General features: G+C 46.8%; 1 protein-coding gene across 3 annotated transcripts in view; it reads left to right on the top strand.

The window, feature by feature from the left end:
• The window catches only part of TCF20 (transcription factor 20), a 34,249-nt gene that overhangs the window by 2,208 nt on the left and 10,593 nt on the right, over nucleotides 1–21,448 (top strand). For all 3 annotated transcript variants that reach the window (XM_069967334.1, XM_069967332.1, XM_069967333.1), the window contains exon 2: nucleotides 11,844–17,325. In XM_069967334.1, the coding sequence (XP_069823435.1) occupies nucleotides 11,863–17,325 (5,463 nt within the window). In that variant the 5' untranslated portion in view covers nucleotides 11,844–11,862. The remainder of the gene's footprint in view (nucleotides 1–11,843; nucleotides 17,326–21,448) is intronic.

Raw genomic sequence — 21,448 nt, 5'->3', positions numbered from 1 at the left:
ACAGTGAGGGGGAGAAGAGGGAGACAGCGAGGTATTACAGGAGATAGGAGGAGGCACTGAGGTATTACAGGGGAGAAGAGGGAGGCACTGAGGTATTACAGGGGAGAAGAGGGAGACAGTGAGGTATTACAGGGGAGAAGAGGGAGACAGTGAGGTATTACAGGGGAGAAGAGGGAGACAGTGAGGTATTACAGGGGAGAAGAGGGAGACAGTGAGGTATTACAGGGGAGAAGAGGAGGGAGACAGCGAGGTATTACAGGGGAGAAGAGGGAGACAGTGAGGTGTAACAGGGGAGAAGAGGAGGGAGACAGCGAGGTATGACAGGAGATAGGAGGAGGCACTGAGGTATTACAGGGGAGAAGAGGGAGACAGTGAGGTGTAACAGGGGAGAAGAGGGAGACAGCGAGGTATTACAGGAGATAGGAGGAGGCACTGAGTTATTACAGGGGAGAAGAGGAGGGAGACAGTGAGGGGGAGAAGAGGGAGACAGCGAGGTATTACAGGAGATAGGAGGAGGCACTGAGGTATTACAGGGGAGAAGAGGGAGACAGTGAGGTGTAACAGGGGAGAAGAGGAGGGAGACAGCGAGGTGTTACAGGGGAGAAGAGGGAGACAGTGAGGTGTAACAGGGGAGAAGAGGAGGTAGACAGTGAGGTGTAACAGGGGAGAAGAGGAGGTAGACAGTGAGGTGTAACAGGGGAGAAGAGGAGGTAGACAGTGAGGTGTAACAGGGGAGAAGAGGAGGTAGACAGTGAGGTGTAACAGGGGAGAAGAGGAGGTAGACAGTGAGGTGTAACAGGGGAGAAGAGGAGGTAGACAGTGAGGTGTAACAGGGGAGAAGAGGAGGTAGACAGTGAGGTGTAACAGGGGAGAAGAGGAGGTAGACAGTGAGGTGTAACAGGGGAGAAGAGGAGGTAGACAGTGAGGTGTAACAGGGGAGAAGAGGAGGTAGACAGTGAGGTGTAACAGGGGAGAAGAGGAGGTAGACAGTGAGGTGTAACAGGGGAGAAGAGGAGGTAGACAGTGAGGTGTAACAGGGGAGAAGAGGAGGTAGACAGTGAGGTGTAACAGGGGAGAAGAGGAGGTAGACAGTGAGGTGTAACAGGGGAGAAGAGGAAATAGACAGTGAGGTGTAACAGGGGAGAAGAGGAGGTAGACAGTGAGGTGTAACAGGGGAGAAGAGGAGGGAGACAGCGAGGTATTACAGGGGAGAAGAGGGAGACAGTGAGGGGGAGAAGAGGGAGACAGCAAGGTATTACAGGAGATAGGAGGAGGCACTGAGGTATTACAGGGGAGAAGAGGGAGACAGTGAGGGGGAGAAGAGGGAGACAGCAAGGTATTACAGGAGATAGGAGGAGGCACTGAGGTATTACAGGGGAGAAGAGGGAGACAGTGAGGTGTAACAGGGGAGAAGAGGGAGACGGCGAGGTGTAACAGGGGAGAAGAGGAGGGAGACAGCGAGGTGTAACAGGGGAGAAGAGGAGGGAGACAGCGAGGTATTACAGGGGAGAAGAGGGAGACAGTGAGGTGTAACGGGAGAAGAGGAGGTAGACAGTGAGGTATTACAGGAGATAGGAGGAGGCACTGAGGTATTACAGGGGAGAAGAGGAGAAGGTACTGAGGTATCACAGGGGAGAAGAGGAGGGAGGGGGAGGCACTAAGGTATTACAGGGGAGAGGAGAAAGACAGCAAGGTGTAACAGGAGATAGGGGGAGGCACTGGGGTATTACAGGGGAGAAGAGGGAGGCACTGAGGTATTACAGGGGAGAAGAGGGAGACAGTGAGGTATTACAGGGGAGAAGAGGGAGACAGTGAGGTATTACGGGGAGAAGAGGGAGACAGTGAGGTATTACAGGGGAGAAGAGGGAGACAGTGAGGTATTACAGGGGAGAAGAGGGAGACAGTGAGGTATTACAGGGGAGAAGAGGAGGGAGACAGCGAGGTATTACAGGGGAGAAGAGGGAGACAGTGAGGTGTAACAGGGGAGAAGAGGAGGGAGACAGCGAGGTATGACAGGAGATAGGAGGAGGCACTGAGGTATTACAGGGGAGAAGAGGGAGACAGTGAGGTGTAACAGGGGAGAAGAGGGAGACAGCGAGGTATTACAGGAGATAGGAGGAGGCACTGAGTTATTACAGGGGAGAAGAGGAGGGAGACAGTGAGGGGGAGAAGAGGGAGACAGCGAGGTATTACAGGAGATAGGAGGAGGCACTGAGGTATTACAGGGGAGAAGAGGGAGACAGTGAGGTGTAACAGGGGAGAAGAGGAGGGAGACAGCGAGGTGTTACAGGGGAGAAGAGGAGGTAGACAGTGAGGTGTAACAGGGGAGAAGAGGAGGTAGACAGTGAGGTGTAACAGGGGAGAAGAGGAGGGAGACAGCGAGGTGTTACAGGGGAGAAGAGGAGGTAGACAGTGAGGTGTAACAGGGGAGAAGAGGAGGTAGACAGTGAGGTGTAACAGGGGAGAAGAGGAGGTAGACAGTGAGGTGTAACAGGGGAGAAGAGGAGGTAGACAGTGAGGTGTAACAGGGGAGAAGAGGAGGTAGACAGTGAGGTGTAACAGGGGAGAAGAGGAGGGAGACAGTGAGGTGTAACAGGGGAGAAGAGGAGGGAGACAGTGAAGTATGACAGGAGATAGGAGGAAGCACTGAGGTATCACAGGGGAGAAGAGGAGGAGGCACTGAGGTAGGGAGACAGTGAGGTATGACAGGGGGAGGCACTGAGGTATTACAGGGGAGAAGAGGGAGACAGGGAGGTATCACAGGAGATAGGAGGAGGCACTGAGGTATTACAGGGGAGAAGAGGGAGACAGTGAGGTGTGACAGGAGATAGGAGGAGGCACTGAGGTATTACAGGGGAGAAGAGGGAGACAGTGAGGTGTAACAGGAGATGGGGGGAGGCACTGAGGTATTACAGGCAGTGTCGGACTGGGTTCCCTGGGCCCACCAGGGAAATTGATTCTAGGGGCCCACCCTACATACATATACTGTACATAACCGATGCCAAACCTCTCATGTTAGTACAGTGTGCTAAATCTTTTTTTACATAAATCTGATAGTACATTTGGATTAAGGAATAATCTGACATTGTACACATGTACACATACTGAGATACACACAGACACACATACACACACACCTTCCATACATATATCTAATCATACACACACACACACAGACACACACACCTTCCATACGTACATCTAATCATACACACACACACACACACACAGACACACACACCTTCCATACGTACATCTAATCACACACACAGACACATACTTTAACCCTTAGGGGACACAGCCAGTTTTCATTTTTGCGTTTTCGTTTTTCCCTCCTCGTGTATATAAGGCCATAGCGCCTGCATTTTTCCACCTAGAGACCCAAATGAGCCCTTATTTTTTGCGCAACTAATTGTACTTTGCTAAGACAGATGTAATTTTTGCCTAAAATGTGCCGGGAAACCAGAAAAAAATTATATGTGTGGTGAAATTGAAAAAAAAAACGCATTTCTTTTATTTGGGGGAAATGTGTTTTTACGCCATTCGCCCTGGGGTAAAACTGACTTGTTATGCATGTTCCTCAAGTTGTTACGATTAAAACGATATGTAACATGTATAACTTATATTGTATCTGATGGCCTGTATAAAATTCAAACCGTTGTTAACCAATATACGTTCCTTAAAATGGCTCCATTCCCAGGCTTATAGCACTTTTATCCTTTGGTCTATGGGTCTGTGTGAGGTGTCATTTTTTGCGCCATGATGTGATCTTTCTATCGGTACCTTGATTGCGCATATATGACTTTTTGATCGCTTTTTATTACAATTATTCTGGATTTGATGCGACCAAAAATGCGCAATTTTGCACTTTGGGATTTTTTTGTGCTGACGCCGTTTACCGTGTGAGATCAGGAATGTGATTAATTAATAGTTCGGGCGATTACGCGCGCGGCGATAGCAAACATGTTTGTTTATTAATTAATTTATTTATTTTTATTTATAAAATGGGGAAAGGGGGGTGATTCAGACTTTTATTAGGGGAGGGGATTTTGTGTTATTAAAAATACTTTTTTCTTTTACTTTAGACATATACTAGAAGCCCCCCTGGGGGGCTTCTAGTATATGCACTCTGATCTCTCATAGAGATCCATGCAGTATAGTTATACTGCATGAATCCATGAGATCGGTGTTCTATTACTTTTGGCTGCTGCAGCCAAAAGCAATAGAATGCCGAGCCGGGATCAGCGCCATTACGGAGCAGACCCCGGCCCGGTATGGATGCAGGGATCGCCCCCCCGCAATCGCGCCGCAGGGGGGCGATCCCCCCACTAGACCACCAGGGATGTATAACCGCAAGTATTTAGAAGCAGCTGTCAACTTTGACAGCTGCTTCTAAGTACTTAATTAGCGGGCACGGCGATCGGACCGTGCCCGCTAATAGCCGCGAGCCCGGGCTACACGCGGCACCCGGGATCGCGGCAGTTCAGAGGGTGGTCGCCGCGCGACCCCCCTCTGAACTCCCATAGCGGCACGAGGACGTTAAATAACGTCCTGGTGCAGCTATGGGTTAAGGGCACTACTTGGCTCTTAAGGCCCTATTGCACAGAAAGATTATCGGCCGTATTTGTCCAATATCGGACATTACGGCCGACAATCGTCTTGTGTAATAGAAGACAACGATCAGCCGACATGAACCATGTCACCTGATGGTTGCAGTCGTTTGTCTTTCAACATGTTGGCAAATGACAAATATAGCAGCGATCTGCTGCCGTCGCCCCGTGGAATAGGAGCAGCAGCAGACCGATGCTATTTACATTGAAGGTTTCTAGTTTATTATAGTTTATTATAAATGTATGCAGAGTGCAGGTATAGACCCTACATAGAAGTATATAGATAGTATATACACTCTCTCTCATCTATGTGTTACTACATACAGTCTATACGCTTATCTGTACAGTCTACATGCACACTGCATACATCTATAATAACATCTATAGGAAATAGGATAGTGTCTCTCAATAAACATCCATAGGACTACATTATATAATATACACTATGGGGGAGATTTATCAAACATGGTGTAAAGTGAAACTGGCTCAGTTGCCCCTGGCAACCAATCAGATTCCACCTAACAGACTCTTTGGAAAATGAAAGGTGGAATCTGATTGGTTGCCGGGGGCGACTGAGACAGTTTCACTTTACACCAGGTCCCCTTATATACATAATAGGTGTGCGCACACACACACACACATATATAGCCACACTACACAGACACACACACACACACACACACACACACATAGCCACACTACACACACACACACACACACACACACACACAGCCACACTACACACACACACTACACAGAAACACACATATAGACACACTACACACACACAGCCACACTACACAGACACACTACACACACACACAGATAGCCACACTACACACACAGCCACACTACACACAGATGACAAGACTACACAAATATACAGACACACACAATGACCTACTTAAGCACTTACTGACACACTGACTGCTTTATGCAGAAGCTCCAGGGCCTCCATTAGTCTTCATCTCCACCATCTTCTTCTGTGCAGCCTGCAGCCTCTCCCTCTTCTCCTCGCACCGACAGCACAAAGCAGCAGGAGGGGGGAGACATGACTGCAGGGGGAGGGGGATGGAGGGGGCTGCTACTGTGGCTTCTCTGTGCAGCTTTCAGTGTGTCCCTGCTGCCACACGAGTGTTTGTTTACTGCAGGGAGGAGGGAACCTCTAGTGACAGGCAGGAAGAGAGCCAATCAGGAGCTGATTAAGACGGACTGTACCACTTACAGTGCAGGGGGAGGGGGGGGGTCCATGGCTTTACAGTGGTGGAGTAAAAGAAGGGGCCCTGCTGCCGTTCTTTAATCACTAGAGCACCATGGAAGGCAGCTGAGGGCCCCCTGATCTCCTGATCATAAGGAGAGGCTGAACAGGAGGCCCACCTCCAGCTCAGGGCCCTTCAAAGGGGGGCGGGTCCAGTCCGACCCTGATTACAGGGGAGAAGAGGAGGGAGACCGTGAGGTATGACAGGAGATAGAGGGAGACAGTGAGGTGTGACAGGGGTGAAGAGGGAGACAGTGAGGTGTAACAGGGGAGAAGAGGAGGGAGACAGTGAGGTATGACAGGAGATAGGAGGCACTGAGGTATTACAGGGGAGGAGGCACTGAGGTATTACAGGGGAGGAGGCACTGAGGTATTACAGGGGAGGAGGCACTGAGGTATTACAGGGGAGAAGAGGAGGAGGTACTGAGGTATACCAGGAGATAGGAGGAGGCACAGGTATAACAGGGGAGAAGAGGAGGAGGTACTGAGGTATACCGGGAGATAGGAGGAGGCACAGGTATAACAGGGGAGAAGAGGAGGCACTGAGGTATCACATGGGAGAAGAGGAGGCACTGAGGTATCACATGGGAGAAGAGGAGGCACTGAGGTATCACATGGGAGAAGAGGAGGCACTGAGGTATCACAGGGGAGAAGAGGAGGCCTTGAGGTATTACAGGGGAGAAGAGGTACTGAGGTATTACAGGGGAGAAGAGGTGGTACTGAGGTATTACAGGGGAGAAGAGGAGGTACTGAGGTATTACAGGGGAGAAGGGAGACACTTAGGTATCATGGGGGAGAGGAAGAGGTACTGAGTTATCAAAGAGGAGGTGTAACAGGAGGAGTGTAGCTGTGGGGGGGGGCTCTAAGGTATTGCAGGAAAAGGAAGGAGGGTGCATTGAGGTATAAGGGCAGAGAGGCATGACTTGGGTATCACAGGAGAGAAAGTGTAATAAGGGGGCATGATTGAGGTGTAGCTGGGGAGGCAATGAGGGATCACAGGAGAGGAGGAAACGCTGACGTATTGGAGGAAGAGACATATCTTAAGTGTTGCATGATGATTAGGGAGGACACATCTTGAGGTATCATGGGGAGGGAGTTATATGTGAGGTGTGGCAGGAAGAGGGGAAATGCAGTCCTAAAGGTATTAGGAGGAGGCATTGTGGTATTATAGGGAGACAATGAGGAATCGCAGAGGGAAAGAGGGGCACATCTGAAGCGTTGTAGGTGAAAGCCTCTCCTGTAATATTGTTCTCCCTCTGTCATGGCTTCTGTGTAATGTATGTACTGCAACATATCAGGAAAATGCAGTTTTTTGCAGTATATTGATGTATATCCAACAGGCAGAGGCCGATAGGGAACCCGTGAGGACATGTTTACTGTGTACACTGGAAGCTCTCTGAATGTATATGCTTAAAGTATGGAAAAAACATGGTGTAAATGGGGCTAGGCTGTAGTAGGAGCCATAGAAGCAGTGCCACGAGTGACCTCACAACCTGATGTATGTATAGGGAAAGCTATTGATGTATACAGCTCAACGCGTTAAATACATTTAAATCCTTTATTTTTTCAGTTTTACTGTTCTGTATTATAAAATAATTCCAAACTCTTGCAGTTTTCATTCTGACCACTAATTCTAGAACTAAGCCAACACTTTCTGCTCTGTATAGATCATTTCCCAGCAGTGTCTTCCTTATGATTGAGAGGATTACGGTGAAAGGTGACACCAGTATATAGATAACATGGTCTACTACTATTTATAATAGCAGAAGCTCACAGTCATAACGCTAGCGGCCTGAACTAGGTCTCTGTGGCTACAGCCAATAGGAATAGAGTGCTAATCTGAAGGATCATTGTGATACTATAGTAGGGCTGAGCGATTAATCGTGAAAAAACAGAAAATGAATATGGTCTCAATTAACCGACCTGATCTTCTGCATGATTATTATTTACTCAAGCTGGGAGTTGTAGTTTCACAACTGCTGTAGAATGTCCTATAGTATGTAAACATACTTATGGCCTCCACTTACCCTATGTATACAGTTGGGCTGGGCTATGTATATACCGCTCTCCTCTGTGTTTTGCACACCCAAATAAGTGTGGCTTGCAAAAGGGGCATGGCTTATAAAAGGGGCGTGGCATAATTGTTCAATAATCATGTTCAATGTTCAATTAATTGTGATGTTGCTTTAGGCCATAATTGCCCAGCCCTATACTATAGTATAGTAATTGCCCATTTTCTAGATATAAATTATTGACGCAAATGTACCACTTTGCTTAGTAAAATTTATTTTTTATTCTACCTTGCCGGCATGGGCAAGTACATTCCGGTGGTGCGGCCCATTTTTTTTTAACTTTTAAGCCTCCCTTTTTCCTGCCATTTGTGTTGGTTTCTGATATGCAGTTCAGCCGGCTCTTTGCACTGGAGGCAGGCCCAGCACCCCCAGTGCTCCAATGTCTTCCCCCCTCTTTGACACGGCCAGACTTGACACCCAGGGGAGTAGATATGAGAGTACTGGGGGCACGACGTCTGTCTCCAGTGCATAGTGGGCCAAATTACATATCAGAAACCAGTGGAGATGGTGAGATACGGGGGGGGGGGGGGTGGTTTGAAAAATGGTCCGCACCATCGGGATATACACACTGGCGCTGACTAGGTAGTAGGGATGCACGATGCACCAAAAAATACTACTATCGATTTTCGGGGCAAAAAAAACGGTTCAATACCAGGATTTCCTGGTATCGATACTTTATGTTAAACTACAAAATAGCGTAGTTTAACATATAGTGGCGAGAACATGACAGGCGGCTACCTGAGCACCTGCCATGTTCTCTCTGTGCCACCCCTGCGCGCTCACTCGGGCCCAGATCTTCCAACTACCATGCAGCTGCCACCGGCAAATTTTCCGTTGCCGCTCCTGCCTCTGACATCGGAACACGTGTGTGTCACTGCGGGGTTGGCAACTGCGGGTTCTATGGGCTAAGATTAGGACCTTCCCCCCCCCCCCCCCCCTCCACAGGCACCGAGCATGAGACACAGCTGGGCCGGTGAGTGTCTGAAAAGGGCAGAGGGGTGCGCGGGGTCGGCGGCAGGAGAGGGAGGAGAGCGGCTGAGAGCTGCACGGTGCGGGAGAGGAGAAGGCTGGAGGTGGGGGAGGCGAGGAGGAGATCTGACAGGAGGTGTGTGGCTGTGAGGTGTGGGCGGCAGGAAGGACCGTCGGGACACTCCCCGGGCCGGCATCAGCAATGTGGGGGGTGAACAAAAGGTCGGCCTGGCTGCGACTGTGAAGGGAACTGGGAGGGGGGCGGTAGCCTGCACAGTACTCTGCCGCCCGAATCCAGCTGGAATAGTGCAACTACAACCCCCATCATCCCCCTGACAGCTGAAGTGTATTACATGACTACAGTTCCCATCATCCCCCTGATAGCTGAAGTGTATCACATGACTACAGTTCCCATCATCCCCCTGATAGCTGAAGTGTATCACATGACTACAGTTCCCGTCATCCCCCCTGATAGCTGAAGTGTATTACATGACTACAGTTCCCATCATCCCCCTGATAGCTGAAGTGTATTACATGACTACAGTTCCCATCACCCCCCCTGATAGCTGAAGTGTATTACATGACTACAGTTCCCATCATCCCCCCTGACAGCTGAAGTGTATAACATGTCTACAGTTCCCATCATCCCCCCCTGATAGCTGAAGTGTATTACATGACTACAGTTCCCATCATCCCCCCCGTGATAGCTGAAGTGTATTACATGACTACAGTTCCCATCATCCCCCCCCTGATAGCTGAAGTGTATTACATGACTACAGTTCCCATCACCCCCCCCTGATAGCTGAAGTGTATTACATGACTACAGTTCCCATCATCCCCCCTGACAGCTGAAGTGTATAACATGACTACAATTCCCATCATCCCCCTGATAGCTGAAGTGTATTACATGACTACAGTTCGCATCATCCCCCTGATAGCTGAAGTGTATTACATGACTACAGTTCCCATCATCCCCCTGATAGCTGAAGTGTATCACATGACTACAGTTCCCATCATCCCCCTGATAGCTGAAGTGTATCACATGACTACAGTTCCCATCATCCCCCTGATAGCTGAAGTGTATCACATGACTACAGTTCCCATGATCCCCCTGACAGCTGAAGTGTATTACATGACTACAGTTCCCATCATCCCTCTGACAGCTGAAGTGTGTGTTACATGACTACAGTTCCCATCATCCCCCCCCTGATAGCTGAAGTGTGTTACATGACTACAGTTCCCATCATCCCCCTGGTAGCTGAAGTGTATCACATGACTACAGTTCCCATCATCCCCTTGATAGCTGAAGTGTATTACATGACTACAGTTCCCATCATCCCCCTGGTAGCTGAAGTGTATTACATGACTACAGTTCCCATCATCCCCCCTGATAGCTGAAGTGTGTGTTACATGACTACAGTTCCCATCATCCCCCTGGTAGCTGAAGTGTATTACATGACTACAGTTCCCATCATCCCCCTGATAGCTGAAGTGTATTACATGACTACAGTTCCCATCATCCCCCCTGATAGCTGAAATGTTATTGTGCATATTATAAGATTATCACCTTCCTGATGACGCACGGTAAATGGTGCAAGCGGAGAAACCACCAAATTCAGTACCACATAAAAACGTGCTACTAAATAAAACTACAGATTGCCCCATAGCCATGTTAGGAATCAGAATAGGGCTATTTTTTTAAGAACATTTATTTTAAAAAATGGAAACTTTATTTATAAAGTAATATGGTTCGTACAGACCTGACAGTCGGGGGGGATCTCTATTGTGTTTTTTTTTTTAAATATAATTTATTAAGTATCGAATTGGTATCGAGCATTGAAAAAAAAAATTGGTATTGGTATCGAACTCAAAATTCTGGTATCGTGACATCACTACTAGGTAGTATATATATTTATTTTTCACTAAGCAAACTTGATGATCCTGTATGGTATATGGCGCATATGTAAAGAAAATTAGTATTTTTATTTTGGGTACCTCACATGCCAGAAAAATGAAAAAATTAGGAATATGGAATTTAGATTGTGAGATCTAATGGGGACTGGGACTGATTTGAGCAATGACAAGCTATGTAAAGTGCTGCAGAATAAGTTGGTGCTATATATATATATATATAGAGGAGTTATTATTTTTTTGTTTTTAAGAGCTGGAAGATTCTGCAGCACTCTGCAATTCTGGGGGAACTTAGATAAATGTCAGACATTGCAGAAATATACATATAATTATACAGACATGATAAGCTGTTCAGCACAACCATAGAGCCTGCATAGTACAGTGTACAGGCCCATTGTCATTACTACAGAATGTCAGGAACCAAGAATTGTTTACATTAGCAATTATAGGGGTAGTGCGGCGCTAAACTTTAATTCACAAAATAACACATTACAAAGTTATACAACTTTGTAATGTGTGTTATGTATGTGAATGGCCCCCTTCCCCGTGTCTCCCACCCCCCCACGCTAGAACCGGAAGTATGGTGCATTATACTTACCGCATTCGTGTCAACCCCCGGCAGCCCATGCCATCCATCATCCCGCCCCCCCCCCCCCCTCTGGCGCGTCATTAGCTACTCAGCCGCGATTGGCTGAGCATAACTGTGGTCAGCCAATTGCGGCTGAGTAGCTGATGAGGCGCCGGGGTCTCAACACGAATGCGGTAAGTATAATGCACCACACTTCTGGGTCTAGCGTGGGTGGGGGGGAACAGGGGGAAGGGGGCCATTCAGATGCATAACACACATTACAAAGTTGTATAGCTTTGTAATGTGTGTTATTTGGTGAATTAAAGTTTAGCGCCGCACTACCCCTTTACTGGCCTGTCATAGTGATTGGCCATCACTCTATTTTCTTTGTAAAATTCTTTGCAATGGTTAAATAAAATGTTAAAATATATTTTTGTCTTTTATTTGTGTTGTAGGAAGGGAGATCTTGGCACCATGCAGTCCTTCCGAGAGCAGAGTAACTACCATGGAAACCCTCCAACCTATCCTCCAGAATCTCATGGAGCCTCAAGGCTGGAAGAGTTCAGCCCTCGACAACAGACTCAAATATTCCCAGGTGGCTATGGAGGACGTAGAAGCGGGGCAGCCACTCCTACCGCCATAACTCCGGGAGAAAATTCTAATCTACAAAACTACCAAGCTTACCGCAAAGAGTCAGGTGATTTCTATTACCTAGGCAACAAAGATGCAAGCACCCCAGGGGGGCAGACACCACAACGTCGACTACCTGGCTCAGTGCAAAGTTACGGACCACCCCAAGGAAACAGCAGTACCAGCAGCACAAGCTACAGCAGTCAGTATGGGAGAGAGAGTCACCACAGCCAGTTTGCGGGACAGCATTCTGCTTCAGCTAGTCTTTCTCAGTACGCGCAGGATTTTCCTGGGTCCTTCTCTCCAGGTGGTGGACAATATTCATCACATGTTCCCAGTCAGCAGCTGAGACATCAACTTTATCAGTCACATCAGCCCCTCTCTCAAGCTGGTAACCCACCTGTCTCACCCGGAACCTCACATCTACAGCAGATTCAGCGTTCTGCCAATCTCAACTCTCCTTCTGGATATCCCCTTCGAATGGGACAGTTTGGTCAACATTATCAGTCTTCACCAGGATCGTCATCCAGTTCCTTTCCTCCTCAGAGGTTTGGACAGTCGGGAACAAACTATGAAGGCTACAGCCCTGGAGGTACTCCTTCTCCATATGAGAGTCATATTTCTGGATCCTCCTATGGGACTCAACAAGCATATAGTAGTTATGCCAGCCAGCACTTAAAAAACCTTGAGGCAGCTAAGATGCCTCAAGGAGGGAGCCAGCCACCACAGCAACAGCAGCAGAATCCTTCTCACTTAATGCAGTTCTCAAACTCTTCTAAGTTACTTACACAAAATCAGACTGGACAATATAATCAATCTGAAGTTCCTGTTCGATCGCCTATGCAGTTCCAACAAAACTTTAGCCCCATCTCTAATCCTTCTCCAGCCGCTTCTGTAGTACAGTCTCCAACTTGCAGTTCTACACCATCCCCACTGATGACCAGCAGTGAAAACGTTCAGTGTACACAGGGGAACGTCCCTTTACAATCCAGAAACCGTATGTTGCCAATGATGCCACAGTTAAGTCCTAACACACAGATAACAAGTTTTAAAGGTTATGGTGTAGAAGGTCCTCATGAAAAGCGTCTAACAGATCCAGGTCTGAGTAGTCTTAGTGCACTCAGCAGCCAGGTTGCTAACTTACCGAACACAGTTCAACATATGTTGCTTTCTGATGCTTTAGCGACGCACAAAAAAGGTGGTAAAAGGACTTCTCGGAAAACTGACAGCTGCGCCAACTCTGAAACTTCATCCCAAGCTGAGGAGCAACTAAAATCACCAATGGCAGAGTCAATCGATGGCAGCTGTTCTAGTAGTGATCCAGGTGAAAGGGTACGACAGCTAAGTGGCCAGAGCACTAGCTCAGAAGCAGGCTTTAAGGGTCCGCCTTCAGAAAAACCACCTTCACCTGTCCAGACTTGGCAAAATGAACCTTCAGGAAAGACTGCTGTTCAGGATATTGATACAGTGCCAGAGCCAGCTGAGACCTATCTGGAAATTTCCAAGCCAAGTGAAAAGGCAGTCGGAGTTATTGTCTCAACAGAAACTGTGACAAATAGACCAGAGAAGTTAGTTGATGAGGCTCCAACAGTGATTACTAATGATGATGATGACGGCGTTGATGATGATGATGATGATGATGACGCTCCATCACCAGAACCCGAACTGCTCGAAACAGCAAAAAAGGAAGAAGACACAAAGACTTGTCCGAATACCCAGAATGGAGAACCAAATATGGTTGATGCCACCTCTGCTACAGTAGCTAATGTACCCTTAATAGAAACTGATAAATCTCCTGTTGGAGCTGGATTTGGATTCAAGGAGGCATCTTCTGCTTCTTTAAATACTCCTAGTTTGCCACCACAGCCTAAAAATTCAGATGCCGGAACTTTTGGAGGTCAGAGTGAGCGGAAAACAGGAAGAAACGATAAGTATCCAAGCCTTTTGCAGGAAGTCCTTCAAGGGCACCATCAACAAGAAAGAAGATATGTAAGAAATGCACAAGAGCAACCACCTCCGGTTACTGAAAGTCCTGATGTACCATTGAGGCCCAATGTTCTCATGAGCCAGGCCAATGAGCAACCTAATCGCAGCATGCTTGGAAAGACTTTAGCACCACATTTAGAATCCTCACATTGGGGACAGTGGGATAGAAAACCCACATCAGAAATGAAACAAATCAATTTGGCAGATTATGCCAACACCAGAAAGTTTGAGGGGGAACCTGCAGGTCCCTGCCATGAACCCAGTAGTGGTCCCTCGGAAAGGAGATCTGTTATCTGTGACATATCCCCACTTAGGCAGCTGGTGTGGGATCCATCTAACTCTCATCATGTTGCATCTAGTCAAGACAGATCACAGGATGGCAGAGCTGGACAGTCTGTCATTTTGCCAAGTGGCATGTTGTCTTTTGAAAAGTCAAATAGCGAAAGCGGAGTTGCAAAAGCCGAAGATACAGAGTCCTCAAAGATAATCCGAAAACGAGCAGGAGAACAGTGTATCCCATATAGCTCTAAAGAGTCCCCGAGAAGAAATGCAAGTCCTCGATCCATGACATTTGACGCCAGTCAAGAATATAGCTCTCACAGCCGTTCATCTAATCCTAAAAGAGGAGGTGGAAGATTAGGATCTCGAGGAAGATCACCTGCACAATCTCAAGATCTCAGTGAGAAGTTAAAAATGTCTCCAGGAAGAAGTCGCAGCTCAACAGAGATTCATCACCTGACTCCAACAATGAGTCTTTCAGAGCGAGCAAGTAGAGAAGCTTTGTACTCTGCGTTTTTTCAGAATGCTGATAACTCTGCCCTGGCCTACCATACTAACTCAAGAGCAAGTTCTTATGGAGAGCCTCATCCATCATTTACATCTTCTCTGCATTACAAAAGACAGATGTATCAGCAAGAGGAATACAAAGAGTGGTTGGGAAGCTCTGCTCAAGCTATACTTTCGGCATCGCAGCATCGTCAGGATTTCCAGAGAAAGAGCCCAAGACAGGAGTCCTTTCATGTGCGAAGTCCTGGTAGGAGTGAAAATGAAGGGTTAGCTTATAACCAGCCAGGTTCATATCATGATCACAGCAACCTAGATTACAGCCGCCAGATGCGTATGAGCGAAAGTACCTCTTCTACTTTAACAGCTGGAGACTTCAAACGAAATAGTCAAAAAACTCCTCCAGGAGACCCGGCTGGTTGGCACTTAGGACGGCAGTCTTCTCCTGCCAAAAAATCTGGATCTAGTGCAAATCAAAAACCATTTAGCCCCATTAGGGATCCTGAAACGCATGGTCCTAGGCCGGGTGACACAACTGAACTTTCTAAATCTGGGTGTAATGCTCATCGTCCTTCAGTACCTGAGGAAGGATCGCACCATAACCCCCTAATAATGAGAAGAAAAGTACGTTCTTTTATCTCGCCCATTCCAAGCAAAAGGCAAATGCCTGATGATAAGGCCCGTCCTGTTATTGCATCTTCAAAAGAAGGCTCTGACATGACACTTACATCACACATTCGATCGCCAAGGGCCAATGAGAGTGAATTATTGTCTATGACAGAAGAGCAACCCAAATCTGGTTCTGAGCAGAGAAGCCCCACAGCTGTGACTCTTTCAAGTCCAACCAAGACAAAAATTCTCCCTCCCCGCAAAGGAAGGGGTCTTAAGTTAGAAGCCATAGTGCAAAAAATTACATCTCCAAATGTTCGGCGGAGTACAGCTTCAAGCAGCTCAGAGAGTGTTGTTGAGCCTGTAACACTTGATGATATATTGTCCCTCAAGGGTAGGCCTTCTGAGGCAGGTAGTGGTTCCATAGAAGAGATGGCTATAAGAACAGTGGATGCTGTGCCTGATAATCCTAACAATGACGATAGAAAAATTCAGAGCATTTCACCAAAATCCTTGGAAGCTTGGCCAGTTAATGATGACAAACAGATTAAAAAGGAAATTGATGAACAATTTATGGAAACCAAAGACCTTCCACAGTCTGGACCTTTAATACAACAAGCATCCAACCATTATTTAGAAGCAAGGGGAAACACTCCAGCTTTGGAACAGAAATGCTCTTTGCCACCACAGCCTCAGCCTTGTGAGATGCCAGATAAAGAGAAGGTAGTTAATGCCCCATGTCCTGTTACCCCCAAGCAAACTATAATACCTCCGAAAGGATACTTTCCATCTGGGAAAAAGAGAGGTCGTCCTGTTGGTAGTGTCAACAAGCAGAAAAAGCAGGAGCAGCTTCAGCAACAGCAGATTCAGCAACAGCAGCTTCAGCAACAGCAGCAGCAGAGTGTACAGCAACAAGTGAAAGACCAGCAGAAGCTTCAGTCTCCTATTGCAAAAGACCTGGCACCTGTTCCTCCGCCACAACAAACGCCATCAGTATCGGAGCAGGAAATAGAGGCTGAGCCTAAACCAAAAAGGAGGCGAAGGGAAAGAAGGAAGCAACCTGGAACTGCAAGGCGGAGGAGAGGTAAACAAGCAGCTCCTATAGTAGCTCCAATAGAACCAGAGATCAAACTAAAATATGCCACTCAAACACTTGACAAAACGGAGACCAAACCTAAATCGTTTTTCCCTTATATCCATGTGGAGAACAAGGTGGACTTAGGCTTATCCTGTGTCATTATCAACGCTGAGGAGGAAGAGCAGAGATGGAGGAAAGTAACTTCTGCACGAAAAGATCAGAGATCTACATCTCCATCTCAACCATCTGAGAGTAAAGCTCTCCCAGTCTCGAGCTTTATGGTACTGGGGCCAGCTGTAACAGAATCCGCCACAGTTGGACACCTTGTCTGCTGTTTCTGTGGAAAATGGGCAAACTACAAGAATCTCGGTGACCTGTTTGGTCCTTTTTATACACAGGAATATGCATCTACTTTGTCCAAGAACCCACCACCCAAAAAGTCATCAGAAACCCCCAAGAAAGTCAAGGTTCGACTTAAAGACGAATTGGATGGTTCTAAAAGTGACTCTGATGAAGAGGAGGAAGAGCCCCAGCAAGCCAGGGAACAACGAAGTTTGTCCGCACACCCCCGTTATAAACGCCGAAATCGTTCAGGAGACTGTACTTCTTCAAGACACGCTGTACCTTCTCGTAGGATGACCACTGATTCTAATGAACTGGTCTCTTTGGACTCTAGTGGGTCAGTCAATGCAGATGGAGTTCCTGACCAAGGATTTCAGATCCCCCAGCTACCTCTTGACAGCAATGAATTTTGGATGCATGAGGCATGTGTCCTTTGGGCCAATGGTGTCTACTTTGTATGTGGACGATTGTATGGATTGCAGGAGGCTTGTGACATTGCCAGAGAGATGGTAAGTGATCTGAAGAAGTCTTTTGTTGTTTTCGGCTCATATTGTCTTTTGGCTAGTGTTTAGTTGACAAGGGAATTTTGCATCTTTCAAAATAAGGTGAGGAAAGACGTTTATATGCTTACATGCAGGAATAAAACTAGGAGGTAACTATGACAAGTAATGAGAAGAAGGGAGTCAGGGGGCGCTTCCTCGTGCGATAAAAGATAGCCAGGTGGATGGAAACAAGATCTTACAGGGATCCACTCACCTGGGTAGGTTGTGCAAAAATTAGGCACAACTCTATATGTAGCATGAAAGAGTATACTCCGCAGCTGTACTGGGGGACGTCACCACCAACGGTGGGAGAAGCAAATGTAGATGTGTAATCAGCCGATTACAGGACCAGGAATCGAATCCACACCAGAGTATAGTGAGTGCAGAAGTATATAAATTTGCACACAGCAGTGCAGCCAGGAATCATCCAGAGGTAGATGGCATCTACCTCTGGATGATTCCTGGCTGCACCGCTGTGTGCAAATTTATATACTTCTGCGCTCACTATACTCTGGTGTGGATTCGATTCCTGGTCCTGTAATCGGCTGATTACACATCTACATATGACAAGTAATGAAGTAGAGGTGCAAAAAGAGGAAACAAAGATCTATTGCTTTGCATGTGAATCCTGCAACATGCTGGTGAGTAGCGTTGAGCGAACTTGACAAACTGTTTGGGTTTGGAAACGTCCTCCGACCCCGATCATTTGGCATTTGAATACCAGTGTCTGGATAAGTTAGATGCTGCCCTAGGGCTGGCTATGACTGTATTCATGTTTTCCAGCACTCCCTGGGGCTACATCTGACTTCTCCAGACACTGGAAGTCAAATGTTGATTGTTCGGCCTTGGAGAACGTTGCTGAAGCCGTATAGTTCGGCAAGTCTGCCCAACACTGCTGGTAAGTTGTTTATTCATTCAGGAAACTTTGCTTGTTTGTTGGACCTATATTTAGGTAATATTTGCCTATGTAATGGCGCCTTTAGTGTAAAAGGATCTCTCTAAGTCAGGGATTGGGAACATTCGGCCCTTCACTTGTTGCAAAACTACAATTCCCATCATGCCTGGACAGCCAAAGCTTTGTATTGTAGTTCTGCAATAGCTGGAGGACTGAACGTTCCCCAGGTCTGCTCTAAGCTGATGCTTGTTACTGTTCTCAAGAAATAAAGCGCTCTTCAGTTGTGCACGCAGATCCAGTCCATAAAGTTTTCATTCCTTTTTGACAGGCAGGATGCATAATAAACATTACCCTGCTTCTCATGTCTATTCTGGCCTGTGCAATATAAACCTAAACCAGAATAGTAAATTGGAAGGAACATTAAGTATAGAAAATACATCAAACTTTAAAAGCAATGCAGACAGACACTAATCTCTTCCTTAGTATTGATTCTGTTGCCTTGTATTGTAGTTAAAATATGGTATTGTAGTTAAGTATGTGTCCCTGCAGATTTTCAAACCAGATTATCCTGTATCTGGCTGTAAGGTGAATGCCACACAGTGGTATACACAATGAGAATTCGGTACAGGGGTCTGCTTTTTAGGCTGACTGACTTGTCCAAGGGCTGTGGCTGGTGTTGCCTAGAATTTCTCACTAGTGTTTACAGAATTCAATTGGACTATACAATTTCAAAATAGAGACTCACTTTGACCCTTCTCTACCCCTTCCACCTTCATTCTCAGGACCAGTGGTGGCTCCATAAGTTGAACCTTTATCTATAATAAAGTGATAGAAATCCTAGAATTTCCCTAGCAGCTGCAGACTCGAGAGGGAAGTTCTTGTAGACTGCTCTTACTGTTTTTGAGTCCTGGAGAGTGCCTTCCATGGTGCACAGATATTTCTCATTTTCTCCATTTCAGAGGGCACATCTGGAGTTGTTGTTTTGCCAACATGATTTAACCCTTTGAGGACCAGGCCCAAAATGACCCAGTGGACCGCGCAAATTTTGATCTTGGTGTTTTTGTTTTTCCCTCCTCCCCCTCTAAGAGCTCTAGCACTTTCAGTTTTCTATCTACAAGCCATGTAAGTGCTTGTTTTTTACAGGAATAGTTGTACTTTGTAATGGCGTCTTTCATTCTACCATAACATGTATGATGGAATTCCAAATATATTATTTATGAAGATATAAATTGGTGAAATCGTAAAAAAGAATGCAATATGGTAACGTTTGGGGGGTTCCTGTGTCTACATAATGCACTATACGGTAAAAGCGACATTATACTATTATTCTATAGGTCAGTCTGAACACAACCATATGCAGGTTTACGCAGATTCTCTAATGTTATATATTTTTTTTAAATGAAATCCTTTTTTTTGGCAATTATAAATAAAATGGGCCTATTGTGACGCTTATAACAGTTTTATTTTTTCACCTATGGGGCTGTATGGGGTGTCATTTGTTCCACTATGATCTCTAGTTTTTATTAATACCATATTTGTGAAGATCGGACGTTTTGATCGCTTTTTATAATTTTTTTTTATATATAATGTAACATTAAATCGGTAATCCGCGCACTTTTTCCCCTATTTTCGTGTACGCCGTTCTCCGTTCGCAATGACGCTTGTAATATTTTAATAGATTGGACAATTACGCACGCTATGGTATATTATGTGTTTATTTATTTATTTTTATGTTTTATTTATATAATGGGAAAGGGGGGTGATTTCAACTTTTATTGGGGGAGGGGTTTTGGGGTAGTGTAATAGTGTTTTTAACTTTTTTTTTTTATAACACATTTGAAGTCCCTTTGGGGGACTTTTACATACACTAGTGTGATTATTCACACTGATCATTGCTATGCCATAGGCATAGCATTGATCAGTGTTATCGGCGCTCTGCTCATTGAGCCTTCCTGTGCAGGCTCAGTGTAGCAGATCGCCGACCCCCGCAGTCACACTTGCCGGGGGTCGGTAAGTGACAGGGGACTCCCCCTGTCACTTACACTTTAAGGGGTAATGACACGTGGCAGCGCGATCGCTGCAGTGTGTCATTACCGGTAAGGTCCCGGCTGCTGATTGCAGCCGGCCCCCACCTGCTATGAAGCGCGCTCCGCTCCGGAGCACGCTTCATAGCGGGAGAACCACCCAGAATGTACAGTTACGCCCTGGGTCGTCTAAGGGTTAAAGTACATTACTTTAGATGCAAAGTTGGGAGGAGGTTGATAAGGGGGTGATGCGTGCACACACATAAAAGCAACCCTGGTCTAAGCAGTGAACTGCTGATAATGATGACACGCAAAAGGGACTGGGGAGGTGGTCAAAAATAAGAGTGAAGCCTTAATTCACCTTTCAAGCATAGCGTGGACTGCCTTGAGGAGGAAGAAAGGCCCAGAAAGCTGAGGGGGCATGAAGTGGCCTTGGGTGAGTGGGCAAAAGGCTGAGGGGATATTAAATGGCCTCAAGGGGTGGAAGGCTGAGGGGGCAGGAAGCAGCCTGGGGTGTGTGTAGGCTGAGAGGGCAGGGAAGTGGCTTCGGGGGGGCTGAGGGTGCAGGAAGCAGTCTGGGGGGGGGGTGGAGGCTGAGTGCGCAGGCAGCGGCTTCGGAGGGGGTGGGAGGCTGAGGGGGCAGCAAGCGGATAATGATATTTAGTTCACTGTGACTGTCTGTCCAGGTGTATATTAAATTTCTGTAAGGTGTGGTTTAGGTATTCATCTGTTACCAGCCCTGACCAAAGCCAGAAATGGGAGGACGTCACTAAGGTTCCTGCGTATTTCGGCAGCTAGAATGGTTCAGGAACCCTGAGGTAGAGAACCTTTCTAGTTTTGGAAAAGCGTAGGAGCCGTAGTGACGCAGTCCAGCCAGAGTCCTGGTGTGGGTCTCAGGGTTGTAAATGAGGATAAACAGGCGGTGAATCAGGTTTACCCCTGAGCCTAGCATTTACACGTCAGGAGGGAATAGTGCAGATAGGTCACCAAATAGTAAAATCCTTACATCTAGAAGTTTGGCGGATTGGACCAGTATTGGAACGTTCTCTGAACCTGAACGCTCGGCACTTGCCTCCCCACTGGCGCACAGGTTAGATGCCATTGGCTGTATCCATGTTTTACAAGACTCCATAGGGCTGCATTCAACTTCTGCAGCTGCAGATGGTTCAGA

The sequence above is a fragment of the Dendropsophus ebraccatus genome, chromosome 4 (assembly GCF_027789765.1).
Source record: "Dendropsophus ebraccatus isolate aDenEbr1 chromosome 4, aDenEbr1.pat, whole genome shotgun sequence".
In the NCBI taxonomy this organism is placed as follows: domain Eukaryota; kingdom Metazoa; phylum Chordata; class Amphibia; order Anura; family Hylidae; genus Dendropsophus; species Dendropsophus ebraccatus.
Note: the sequence above shows the minus strand (reverse complement) of the source record. Positions and strands in the feature narration are given on the sequence as shown.